Genomic DNA, 13,338 nt, shown 5'->3' with positions numbered 1-13,338 from the left:
TCCGGTACAGGCGCGACACTGAGGGTTGCGATCCGTTGCCGGACACACACACACACACACACACACACACACACACACACACACACACAAATTAATATATGTTCATTACAGAATACAGAAACACTCAAAGAAGGGGGGATATTCATTATAACATAGCCCAAGGATATAATAACTACTGTTAATTTTGGTGCATTTTCTTTCTAGTGTAATAGTGTTTTTTTTCTTTTCTTCTGAACATAGCTGAGTGGGGGTTTTTTGTTTGTTTTGTTTTTTAATAATTAGGATTCTATTATAGATCCTTTTTTTTTCCCATATAAGGATGACCGGTAAGGGGATCTCAACCCTTGGCTTGGTGTTGTCAGCACCACGCTCAGCCAGTGAGCAAACCGGCCATCCCTATATGGGATCCGAACCCGTGGCCTTGGTGTTATCAGCACCGCACTCTACCGAGTGAGCCACGGGCCGGCCCCTATTATAGATCCTTTAAAGGCTGTTTTAGGGCTGATGGGTTAGCTAAGTTAGAGTGTGACCTTATAACACCAAGGTCAAAGGTTCAGTTCCACTTACTGGCTAGCTGCCATAAATTTTTAAAAAAAATAAAAGCTGCTTTATAACCTGATATGAGAACATTTTACGACCTTATAACACCAAGGTCAAAGGTTCAGTTCCACTTACTGGCTAGCTGCCATAAATTTTTTAAAAAAATAAAAGCTGCTTTATAACCTGATATGAGAACATTTTACTGCAGATGGTGAAAAAATGAAGAATCACCCATAATCTACCTTTAACATTTTTTAACATTTGGTTTCTATGCTTCTGGACCTTGTTTTATACGTTTTATGTGTTTTATGTGTGTGTGTGCGTGTGTGTGTGTGCATATGTGTGTGTGAATACATATAACATTTTTAAAGTGTGATCAGGCTAAACACTGTTGGACATCATTTTTCACTTATCACCATAACATGAGTATTTTCAAAAAAACACCTGTGTCACCATTCATAATGACTTTAGTGTAACTAATATATATATAATATATATGTTATATGAATAACATACATAACAAATTGTATATTATACCACACAATCCTCTCTTGATGGACGTTTAGGTGGTTTGGAATTTTTCATCATAATAAAATAGTACAGTAATGCTCAAACATCCCACATGAGTCATTTAACATTGAAGGCCTTTGTGCCATTGTGCCTGCTGGTCCTCCAACTTGGGTGCTGTTTCCCTGCCTGGCCTAGTGCGCTTGCCTCCTTGGAGGCTGCACATATACCACGCACTTGGCAAAATTGTCATTGCTCCAAGCAGCCAGTTGCTCTTTTCCCTTGGCTCTCAGCTTTTATACATGCCTTGTTTTAACACTCAGTATAGAGGAATTGTCTGTGTAGCTGTGTCCCCTGCTAGGCTGAGCCTGTCTGATTCTCCTTTGTAAGCCAGAACCCTGCCATGGTGTAGGTGCACCATAACTGTTGGAGTGTGTGAGTGACAAGGTGGGTGCTAAGCTAAGCTCTCTTCTGCCTCAGCTGTTCATGACTCCAAAAGCTTAAGGTTCTATTCTTTGGTCCCGGGCAGCTAAAGATGTGATTAAAGAGATTGAAGACTTTGACGGCTTGGAGGCTCTGCGCCTGGAGGGCAACACGGTGGGTGTGGAAGCAGCCAGGGTCATTGCCAAGGCCTTAGAGAAGAAGTCGGAGTTGAAGGTGAGATCCAGGCCCAGTATTGGCTCACATCGCCAGAACCCCTCCCTATGTCTAGACTCTCCTGGGCCCCTGCTCTATGGACTATCACCTGAACAGCTTCTCCTGGCCTCTCTGAAGCACGTGGCACTGGCCAGGGCCCCTCTCCTTTTAGTAAGCAGACACTGAGGTTGTGTTAGGAGTGCAGGGGTTTATTTGGGTAACACCTATGAAAGATAAAGAGGGGAGCCTGCAGTTCATGAGGCAGATATGACACCTGTGAGGAAGGAAGGCTGCAGAAGTAGCCATCAGGAGACTCTGACCATGAGGCCATTCTGACACATCCACCCAGCTGAGAGCTCCAGAGCAAAAATTGCCCCTTAACGGAGTCTTGTGTTGGGCAGAGATGGCCAGGTTTCAGCTCAGATGCTGGTGGATTGGGAAGGTGCAGCTAACTACTCCTAACAGCTGAGGCGAGTTCTTTCTTGGAGGTTAGATCCAAGTGGGACCCCTTCTTGGCCAACACAAAGACCAGTTGAGATTCTTCTGTTCCAGCGTCACCAAAGTGGGTTCCACTGAACACTGTTCTTTCAATATGCCCTGTAAGAAAAGTGAGGGTGTCATGTGATCAGAATGTCAGGGGGATGTCTGTATGTTCCCCTCCCCCAGAATCCCAGTGTGTGTTAGCATGTTAAAGTCTGAAGAGTTGTGAGCTAGGGAGACCTGTATGTCTCTTAATGTGTATGTGACAAAGCTTGTGTGTATTATGTCATTCGACTTCACAGCAACCAGCTAAGAGACTAGGTTGAGTCTCCATCTTATAGGTCAAGGGAACTGAGACACAGAGGGGCTGATTAAATAGCCCGGGGTCATAGAGCAGGTATGTGGCCTAGCTAGCCACCTGTCACACTCCCAAACCTTGGTGTTATCAACACTGCACTCTCCTGAGTGAGCCACGGGCTGGCCCCCACTATACTTTCTGAAGGGAGGGAATACAGGTCCAGGGGCCATGATAGGAAACAAAGTGGATTTGCCCTGGAAGGGCCTGCAAGCTAGTTTACAGAGTGGCCCTTGATGTTTCCATAGGGAGATCGTGGTCAGGTTATACCAAGGCAATGATTGTTTCTCCTGCCCAGGGCTTGGACTTTCCCTGAGCATAAGCTGGGCTGTTGCCCTCTCTGTAACCTGTGCACAGCAGGAATGGAGGAGCTGTGAGCCTGCAGGATGTGGCAGGAGCTGAGCTTTGGCATCCAGGGCCTGGGTTCAAGGCCCAGTGCCAACACCTTATTTGTGTTATCTGGCTTTGCACTGAACTCTGCTCTGAGGCTGGGCTCTTTTATGAATGGAGCTCTTCCTCTTCCCTCAGAGGTTGTTGTGAGAGAGCCTGGCCTGTGGGAGTGCCATGTGCGTTTTGGCACCCCGTGCAGACCCAGTGCCTTGAGTGCATCTCCCCACCCCACCATCTCAGGCCTGCCTCTGCAGGAAGAAACCCAGGGTGGTGCAGGGTGGGAGCTGCCCTTGATGGCCCACAGTGTTCTGGGCCTGGTGCTGATGCAAGATAAGATGTTACCTCCCCTGCTGCAACAGTGCACAAGGGAGGTCTTGATTGGTGAGCCCAGGGCCACACAACGAGGAGTGGGCTGGGATAGAGCCCAGATGTCAGCCCAAGCTCTTAAGTGCTCTGCAGTTCACTTGGAAATTATGAAGGCTAGGGTACAGAGATAGGGTACCAGGGGCCAGACGGGGAGTGACAGCCTGGGGTCAGCTAAGTCAGGATTGGGACCCTGGCCTTGTGCCATGGAGTTTCATGCTGACCCTTCAGCTCATCAGCATGGTTTGGGGAACTTCAGGGTGAGATGCCAGTGTCTGCTGTAAGAGACCAAGGTGCTCAGCCTGTGGTGCATATTCCTGGCCCTAAAGACTTATGTGCAGGTGTAACTCACTGAGTAGAACCCGTATGGAGCATCCAGCTGAGGTCCCAGGTGTGCTAGTGATTTGGTTTATTGAAGAATGTGATAATTTTTCTACAAATATCAACTTCCCTAGTACATAAGGTTGGATTTAGTTCATACATTTTAAGGACTGGCTGTCTGGGGGAAAGTGGTTTTCCCTGTATCCCATCAGTCCCGGGTTTTGCCCAGAGAAAGCTGAGGTTGCCAAGGTTTTATTTTGGGAGTGGACACAGCAACCAGTAGTGGGGGGGGATAGAGCCGTGTGCTTAGAGACCAAATTCTGCTGGCCAGTGTGACATACATCCAAGTTATGTGGCCACCACCTATGTGACATTTGCCTAATACTTTCTTAAAATTACTTAACTTTTGGGCCGAGCCCGTGGCGCACTTGGGAGACTGCAGCGCTGGGAGTGCAGTAGCGCTCCTGCCGCGGGTTCGGATCCTATATAGGGATGACCGGTGTGCTCACAGCGCTCACTGGCTGAGCGCGGTGCAGCCGGTCTCAAAAAGGACCAAAAAAAAAAAAAAATTACTTAACTTTTAAGTAATTTCTTTTTTTTTTTAAAGATGACTGGTATGGGGATCTTAACCCTTGACTTGGTGTTGTCAGCACCATGCTCTCCCAAGTGAGCCACGGGCAGGCCCCTTTTAAGTAATTTCAAAGCAGATGTCATTTCTATAAATGGAAAGCCAGTGTTCATTACAATAAAAGAAATAAAATAGTGTTATTGAATTCTGATTTGACACTGTTGCCACCTAACAGCTCTGGGCCTGTCTTCTGGAGGTGGTCAGAGGGGTTGAAAAGACACTTGGAAAGAGTAACTTCCTTGATGCTGAATCCCATATTGTTTACTTTTGTGTTCCTTCATCTCCCAGAATCATGTCACATGTCCAGCCAGAGGATCGGGCAGGTGAGGGATTTTTCTGAGACTTCTGCTAAGCCCCCGTGGCTCTTGGGGGAACTTGACATGAGGAAAGGCCTTCAGGTCCCACCAGCTTCTACTAGAACTGGTTTAGCTTTTGTTGACAAAGCCCTCATTAAGAAGTCTTACAATGCTTGGGTAGTCCAAGTCCACTTCAGGCTGCCTTGGAGGGTCTCCAGCTAATTCTTCTGTTCTTCCTCCTGCCACAGCGATGCCACTGGAGCGACATGTTCACGGGGAGGCTGCGGTCTGAGATCCCACCAGCCCTGGTAAGTGGGCGAGCTCCTCCCTTCCCCAGGCACAGAGACCCCTTTTGCTGTTCCCAGGACCTTTTCTCACAGTGGGCACTTTCTGGAGACTCAGATAAGCCCCACAGGTGCTGAGAGGGAAGCCAGGCAAGCCCAGCACGTGCTCTGTGTCCTGACAGGAGGAGCTTGTGAGGTCACAGGTGATCAAAGGGGGAGGAGCCAGAGGTGGAGGACTCAGATGAAGGAAGTAGGGACCAGGAGTTCCCAGGGTTTGTCCTGAGCTTTGTGGTTTGGCCTACCCTGTGGACTTCACCCCTACATGATTACCTTTCTTTCCTGGCATCGCCTCCCTGTACCCTGTGGTCCTGCTCCCTCTGACACAGCCCATGAGGCCACCCCATCTTCCTCTGCCACCTCCCCCACTCTTTTTGCTTTGGTTCTTATCCTGGGTGGCTTCTCTCTGCCTTTTTTTCCCATTTCCCCATTCCTGGGGCTTGAACTGGCTTGGATCAGGCTCCCAGTCTCAGAGAGTGCACACGTGTGCATGTGCAGCGTGCATGGATGGGGACAGGGGTGTCACACAGAACAGAACTGGGCTTGCCTGCACCTCAAGGGAAGGGGGCAGGCTGGCAGTGCCCTGTCTCTGTGTATCCTCCTGGCACAGGGCCTGGCACACATCAGACCCTCGGGGAGGGCAGTTTCTGGTCAGTGATTAGTGTTCTCATTGATGTTACTGAGTCCATCACCTGTCACACTGGGGACTCCTACTTAAGTCTTCATTGATCTGACTGGCACTCCAGAGATGCCCATGTACCAACCTGACTTCTAAAGAGCCTCAAGCCAGCAAACACTTCAGTGTCATCCCAAGTGACAGATGCTGTCAGGGTCCCAGAGGGAGGATCCCTGTGTGCTGGGTTGAGGAGGCCCTCAGAGAGCTGGCGGAGTCAGTGCTCAGCCTCAAAGGGAGATCAAGGCGAGGTGGGGCTAGGACTCAGAGTATAGGGTAAATACATTCATCTGGGTGATTGTAAGTTAAAGGATTTCAGGTTAGAAAAGACTGAGGAAAACTTTCTTGTTGCATACTTGCTATGGGATTGTCACTGTCCGAGTTGTTCTACCTACACTTAGCATTTAATTCCCTCAAGCTTTGAGGTAATATTCTTTTTTTTTTTTTTTTTTTAAAAGATGACCGGTAAGGGGATCTCAACCCTTGGCTTGGTGTTGTCAGCACCACGCTCAGCCAGTGAGCAAACCGGCCATCCCTATATAGGATCCGAACCCGCGGCCTTGGTGTTATCAGCACCGCACTCTACCGAGTGAGCCACGGGCCGGCCTATTTGAGGTAATATTCTTATCTCCAGATCCCCAGTGATGAGAATGAGACCTAAGAGAGGGGGAAAAGAGAATTTAGGGTTGAGAATGGGACCAAATACCAGGAAGGGGGGGTGGATGCAGGATGTTTGAGCAGCTGTGGCTGCTTGGGTCTAGGGGTCATTTGGGCCAGATCACCAGGTGCCAGGCCTTCTACCACAGGGCAGTCAGAGAGTGTCCTGCCTTTTGTTTATTGAGGGGTGGAAAGACAGTAGAAACTGCCTCAGCTACTGGGTTGGTGGCCTGGGTGGAGGCAGGATGTCTTCCTTCCAGCACTCCTGCCACACAGCCACCTGCCAGCCCCATTTCTGCCCCCAGCCTCTGGCAGAGCCTCCTTTCCTCTGACCATTTCTCCTGGGGGCTGTAGGTGTCCCAGGAGAGCTCAGTATCCTCCTGCCAAATCTAGTCTGGGGCCATGGCTTGGAGAGGGCCACTTCCATCTGCCCAGTCACCACCAGAAACCTTGGAGGCATCTTTTGGTGCCTCCCCCTGCCTCCTGCACCTCCAGGGAGCCCCTGGCTTCTGCAGGGTCCCCTCCCTGTGAGCAGGCTCAGCTTCCTCTCCTCCCTCTCCTCTGTTGCCTGCACTGCTGCTTCGCACTCCCAGGTGGACACTCGGCCTCCAGCCTCCCTCAGCCCAGCAGTCTGCTCTCCTCAGGCTCGGGGATGTTTCTAACATATCCCTCAGCCACCTCCTGAGCCTGTTGCTGTCAGGCTCACGTTCATAGTTCCTGGCCCGGTGTTCAAGGCTCCTGCCTGATTTGACCCCTCGCTTCCCTTCCAGCCACAGCCCGTGCCTCATCTCTTCTGGGGTCTGCTGACTGCTTGCCCCCCACGCACACAGCGTGCTGCTTGGTGCTCAGCTCTCTCTGCTCATGTTTTTACTGCTGCCTGGAATCTTATGTCAACTGGCCAATTCTCATCCACACTGAGCTCAGATGTCACCTCCTAGAGGGAGCCTTTCCAGACCTGCCCCCCGCCACGGGTCCCACTCCCTCTGCAGGGTTTACAGTCTTGGGTGTATAATAAGGAAAACTCTGTACTGAAAAGGTCTGTGTCTGTGCCGGTTCCCCTCTAGCCTGGATGCCACCTGAAGGTGGGACTGGGCCTGGCACAGAAGCAGCACCTGGTAGGTGTCTGTGAAACTAACTTGAACTCCCTCTGTGCCCAGATTTCACTAGGGGAGGGACTCATCACAGCTGGGGCCCAGCTGGTGGAGCTGGACCTAAGTGACAATGCGTTTGGGCCTGATGGTGTGCGAGGCTTCGAGGTCCTGCTCAAGAGTTCAGCCTGCTTCACCCTGCATGAGCTCAAGCTCAACAACTGTGGCATGGGCATTGGCGGTGGCAAGGTGGGTGTGGTACCGCCCCCCCCCATCTGTCTGTAGTCTGTGCTCCTGCCCTCACTCATTGCCATCTGGGATCATTGGCCTGTCATTTTTCTCTTTAAAGGAGAAGGGCCTCAAAGGCAGCAGCCTATGGCCAGTGGGGAGAAGAGCTGGTGAGGGTGGGGTTGCCAAGCAACCATCCCAGTGGTGGCGTTGGCTTGGCAACGCAGCGGCAGTGCTGCTGCATGCCCGCTCTGACCTGCTACTCTGCAGAACACAGGGCTTAGGGCATTCCTACACTCACTGCACCCTCAGACCAACTGGCAGAGCGAGGCCTGGGGCACATGGAGGATGGGAACCAGAAAAAGAAATGTGTCCCTGAGGGTGACGTGGACCCAGCTCCCCTTGATTCCTGGACAGGGCCTTTCCTGGGGTGCTGCCCAGAGCCTGCACTGGGGGTTGGGGGGGCCAGCTCTCACTGTTCTCTTCTAGGTTCTTCCTGGCTCCTCTAGACCCACAGCTGAGAGATGCTGAGTGCTAGTCTGCTCCCTGCCACCACACACACATTTTGACTGAGGGGAGAAAAGGGCTGGGACACAAGGAACTAATAGTGATTGGGGACATCTTTTTGAAGATATATTAAGCTACCCCATGTTTCCACATGAGTAAACTTGGGCTTAGAGGTGGAGGTTGAGTGGATTACATAGCTAGTGAGGGACGGCTGTGGAACTGGGGCCGTCATCCACGAGGTTCCATTCTGAGCAGTAAGAGGAGCCGTGTGAGGCTTGTGCTGCCCAGGCTGAGCAGCCAGCGTGCTCCCGCCTTCAGGGTCCCTGTCGCCCTCTGGCCCTGGGAGGGAGAGCAGGGGCATGCCGTGCCTGTCTCAGCCAGCCTTCCACTTGGTCTAATTGGGCGATAAGCTGTCCATGTGTTAAGATATCATGTAAGTGTTCACAGCAGCACAGAAAACAGGTGCAGCCTGACCTGGAGTGGGTGGGATGTGCTGGGAGAGCTGGAGACACTGTTGTAAAGTGCTCTGGTTTTCCTTCCGTCTTGTTACTTCTACCACATGGCAGTGCCAGGAAAATAAGGCTCAGTGGGCGGGATGACTCGGGGAAGCAGAGAGTTTGAACCCCAGGCCAGGGTCCTCCCTGACAGACCAGCTCACCCTGGAATTTGACTTGTAGCTCTGTTGCCTCCCTCACCCCTGATTGGATAAGGCCTCTGGGTCCTGGCCTTGCCAACCTCCCCTCCTCGGAGCTGCAGATGCCAAGGTCTGGGTATCTAACCAAGGCCTGCAGGTCTTTTGGAATCTGTCTCTCCAGGTAGTATGAGTATATATTAAGTGTGGTCCGTGTGCCACACCCCATGGGAATAGGAGGGGCCCAGAGGATTTGATGGGGAATGTGCATGTGGTCCTGTGCTTGGGAAGTCTCCACCCAGAATGTGTCTCCATGTTGGACTCCTGCAGGAGCTAAGGCCCTCAGCATGGTGACCCCAGAGGGGAATCAGGGAGAATGGGGGTGAGCTAACACAGTTGGTTGCCACCTCTGAGAAGATTCCTCAGAGGCTGGTCTGCAGCAGCAGCTCATGCCTCTGCACTGAGCCTACACACAACCCACCATTACCACCATGGAGTCAGGCAGGTGGGTGGCCCTTACATTCCTCCAGAACAGCTGTGTAGTCTTAAGCCAGGAGTCAGGCCAACCTGCCTGCTATTTTCTGCTCTGCTGAGTGTTTGTTCTGTGACCTTAGCCAAGTCATTTACCTCCCTGAGCCTCAGCTTCCTCGTTTGTAAAGTAAGGCCAGTACCACATGTCTCCCAGGCTAGTTTTGAGGTTGAAACAAGAACATGTGAAAATATCTTGCTTGTTGAGAGTGCTCAGGACCTAGTAGGTGGTCTGTAAGTGTTATTTCTCTCCTACAAGCACTTACTTGTGAATCTTTTATGTCATGTTTACCATGGGCTCTGATTCCCACCAACCAATCAGTGTTTTGAAATGCATTGCCTGTTGGTGTAACAGGATAGAAGCTACCCCCTGGCACCATACCAAGAACAGGGCAAGCTGGGTTTTAGGTTTTTATTCTTTTTTTTTTTTTTAAAGATGACCAGTAAGGGGATCTTAACCCTTGACTTGGTGTTGTCAGCACCACGCTCAGCCAGTCAGTGAACCAGCCATCCCTATATGGGATCCGAACCCGTGGCCTTGGTGTTATCAGCACCACACTCTCCCGAGTGAGCCACGGGCCGGCCCTGGGTTTTAGGTTTTTATTCTTTTTTTTTTTTTTTAAAGATGACCAGTAAGGGGATCTTAACCCTTGACTTGGTGTTGTCAGCACCACGCTCAGCCAGTCAGTGAACCAGCCATCCCTATATGGGATCCGAACCCGTGGCCTTGGTGTTATCAGCACCACACTCTCCCGAGTGAGCCACGGGCCGGCCCTGGGTTTTAGGTTTTTATCCCCTGCAGGTGGGGCCCACGTGTGCCTGGCTGGCCTGGGCACAGTCAGTATCAGACAGGGGCAGCTGGGCCCTGGTCTCACCAGCCAGCTCCTGTGGGTGTTGTGGAGCATGGAAGAGAAGCTGGAGGATTTGGGCTCTGCTCAAGTCTATCACTTGCTTAGTCACCATGGGAAGGTTTCTGTCCCTCTCTGAGCCCGAGCTTCTTTAGCTGGAAAATGGTAATCTTGGTGATCGCACCCAGCGGAGGGCTTGTGACAGTCAAGTGAGCTAAGTGGGAAGTCTCTCCCCTGGACCTGGCTTAGAGTTCGTCCACTCAGTGTTGATCTCTCCCTTTTCTCCGTAGGCCTTGGTCTCCCTTTCTTGAAAGTGAAACTAAACTCCACAGCCTGTGACACACAAAGTAGCAGATGTAAAAGCCCTTTGTAAACTGTAAAGTTGGGTACACGTGTGTGTTGTGACCATTGTGCTTTTAGCAGTTCTGTGTCCCCTTGTGGGTGGCATGGGATGTTGAATAGCAATTCAGAGGAACTGGCTGCCCTGCTGGGAGAAGGGCCTCTTGCCCACAGCCTGTACCCCTTACCTTTCCCCACAGATCCTGGCAGCGGCTCTGACTGAGTGTCACCGGAAATCCAGTGCCCAAGGCAAGCCGCTAGCCCTGAAGGTCTTTGTGGCTGGCAGAAACCGTCTAGAGAATGACGGAGCCACTGCCTTGGCAGAAGCTTTTGGGGTGAGTGGTTCTGTCCATCCTGCCCCACCAGGCACTGGGTGGGCCAGGCCTAGCAGGTCTACCGTCTTGGATAGGAATCCCAGTGCTGAGGGCCCTGAGGCAAGTGGCTTCCACTCTCTGAGTCTGTTAGTTCACCCTTAGGTGGGCCAGAACTCCCATCGTGCGTGCCTGGAAAGGTGTGTGATTTACTGCCTCAGGTGAGTTGGCAGCAGCTCCCTGCAAAGCTTCAGGCAGGGCAGGCTGCTCTGATCAGGGCGTGCCATCTGCCAGGCTCAGAAGTGCTGGTGCAAGAAGTGTGTGTGCTGACTGTAGCCTGGCATGCTCCCCAGCATAGGGGGCACGGGGAAGGAACATATCAGACTGCCCTTGCAATAGGGAGACAGGCAGGAGCAACCAAGAGGCCCAGGTGACAGATGAAGTGCTCTCAGGAGAACTTGTCCCCACTCTCATCCTCTCCCCATCCCCTCTGGACACTGCTCGGTCCCTGATGGGGAGCTCCAGGAGAGGGCCACACCTCAGGACTGGGAACTTTGGGGTCTGTCCCCCTCTTCTCTTAATTTTAATGTTTTCTTTGGCAAACATTCTAGCAGCATTAACCATACCCAGGCCAAAGTAACATCCCCTCCAGTCCTGCCTCTGAGAGTGGCCTCTTTGCTGAAGCCACCTTGAAAGACTCCTCACCCACCTCAGTGGGGCATGGATATTGCAGATGTCTACCTGTGTCTCCCTGGACCCCTGGCTGCAGGGGAGCCCTTGCCTCCTTCTCTGGAGTTGGAGGGGGACTTGTTGCTGTCCTTGGAGCACTGGGAATTGGTATGCTGTGGTCATACTGAACCTTTGTAAGTTGTTCTCTGGTATGGTTAGAATGGGGTCTTAACCCAGGGTCCCCCCAGTCTGTGGATAGAATTCAGGGGGTCTGTGAACATAGATGGGGGAATATTGCATCATTGTTATCCCTAAAATAGCTAAAATATTGTATGACCTTAAATTGTGAATGTAGACAATAAACCTCAGCAGCATTAAAAATTCCTGTGACTTTCTCACCACTAGAAATTGGGTGTTTTATATCAGATTATACTTGCTTCAGACATGTAGAGATGTCTGCTGCACACTTCATTAAAGTTACAGTGATCACAGACCTGCCCCTATCTTGTTATTCAGGGTGTTTATAAAAAATACATATATTACTTTAGCAAACATTTGGGTTTTTTCCCCTAAATGTTTTGATAACTTCCAGTTGAATTGATTTCATTTGTAATTCTGTATAATTTATTTTAAAATTCAAAAACATTTTTCTCAGGAGGGGATCCAGGGGCTTCACCAGACTGCCCGAAGGGCCCATGGCACAGAAACTATTAAGAAGCCCTGGCCTCTAATACGCCTCAGTTGGTCTTCCTATATTTATGATTCTGAGTGCCCAGGGACAGCTAAAGGTGCACAGTTAGGCCAGGCCTATCCTCAATCCCTGGTAGCAGTGGAGACTGGGACGTGGGACTCTCCTCAAGAGCTCAGGGGCTGATGCGGTGCAGACAAGAATCTAGGCTTTGAATTCCAGGATGAAGAATGCCATGATAGAACCGGGTGCTCTGCTGCACAGAGGAAGAGCACTGAACCCTGGCTGGGGAATCCAGGAAGCCTTTTTGGGGAGTGTCCAAAACAAGAGCTGTAGAATGTTAAGAGCATATGAGTTACCCTATCAGGAAAATGCCAACAAATACGGAGACAGTGTTTTCAGGCAGAAAGAGTGAGATGTCAAAGGCCAGGATGAAAAAGGCCAGGTGCATCAGGGAAGACCCTCCTCTTCCCCCAAAAAAGACATGGCATGTAGAATGCTGGTTATATTGTGCCGATAAGGTAGGAGGGCCCCAAGAAGGAAAGGTCAGGTGGAACTGTATTATTCAGAGGACCATGACTGACTGCCAGAGTCCAGGTCCCCACAGTGCAGACACCAGACTAAGAAATCTATGTTCTAGTTCTAGGCCTCCTACTTCACAGCTGTGTGACCGTGGGCAAGTCACTTAGCCTCTCTGATCCTTAGTCTTCTCTTTCTGGGGGGGATCCTAATCCCACATAGGTCTCCCTCATGCGGTTGTGGAGAGGATCAGGTGTAGCCATGCTCAAAAGTGTGCTTTGAGATCTGTGCCCAAAAACCCACAGACAAGCCCCTGCCCAATGCTGATGGCTGCCCCTCCCCATGCCTGATGTGTGCTACTGCTCTCCTGCCTCCTGGATGTCAGTGGCACTCGGGAGCCCATCTCTCCACTCTTTCCCTCCTGCTCACGCAGATCATCGGGACTCTGGAGGAGGTCCACATGCCACAGAATGGGATCAATCACCCTGGCGTCACTGCCCTGGCCCAGGCTTTTGCTATCAACCCCCTGTTGCGGGTCATCAACCTGAATGACAATACCTTCACTGAAAGGGGTGCTGTAGCCATGGCTGAGGTAAGGCGTGTGGCAGGGCTAGGTCAGGGCCCTGGGAGACAGGGTCTGGCGCTGCCTTTGCAGTGAACTGGCACTTCATTGGCACGTGGCTGCTCTGCCCACTTGGTGTGTGCCCCATGGGTCCAGCTCATTTTTTAAAAAAATAATTAATTAATTAATTTCTTTTTTTTTTTTTTTTTTTTTTTTTTTTTTTTTTCCGTTCC

At 51.0% G+C, this 13,338-nt stretch overlaps 1 protein-coding gene across 1 annotated transcript in view; it reads left to right on the top strand.

Annotated features, from left to right (window-relative positions):
* Positions 1–13,338, top strand: part of RANGAP1 (Ran GTPase activating protein 1) — a 34,314-nt gene that overhangs the window by 2,651 nt on the left and 18,325 nt on the right. Inside the window, exons 2-6 of the mRNA XM_008574084.1 lie at positions 1,577–1,704; positions 4,765–4,824; positions 7,345–7,524; positions 10,557–10,691; positions 12,977–13,135. Of these exons, the coding sequence (XP_008572306.1) occupies positions 1,577–1,704; positions 4,765–4,824; positions 7,345–7,524; positions 10,557–10,691; positions 12,977–13,135 (662 nt within the window). The remainder of the gene's footprint in view (positions 1–1,576; positions 1,705–4,764; positions 4,825–7,344; positions 7,525–10,556; positions 10,692–12,976; positions 13,136–13,338) is intronic.

This window comes from Galeopterus variegatus, unplaced genomic scaffold (assembly GCF_000696425.1).
Source record: "Galeopterus variegatus unplaced genomic scaffold, G_variegatus-3.0.2 Scaffold55, whole genome shotgun sequence".
NCBI classification, from domain to species: Eukaryota; Metazoa; Chordata; class Mammalia; order Dermoptera; family Cynocephalidae; genus Galeopterus; species Galeopterus variegatus.
The sequence above is the reverse complement of the archived record's forward strand: the minus strand, read 5'-3'. Positions and strand labels throughout refer to the sequence as shown.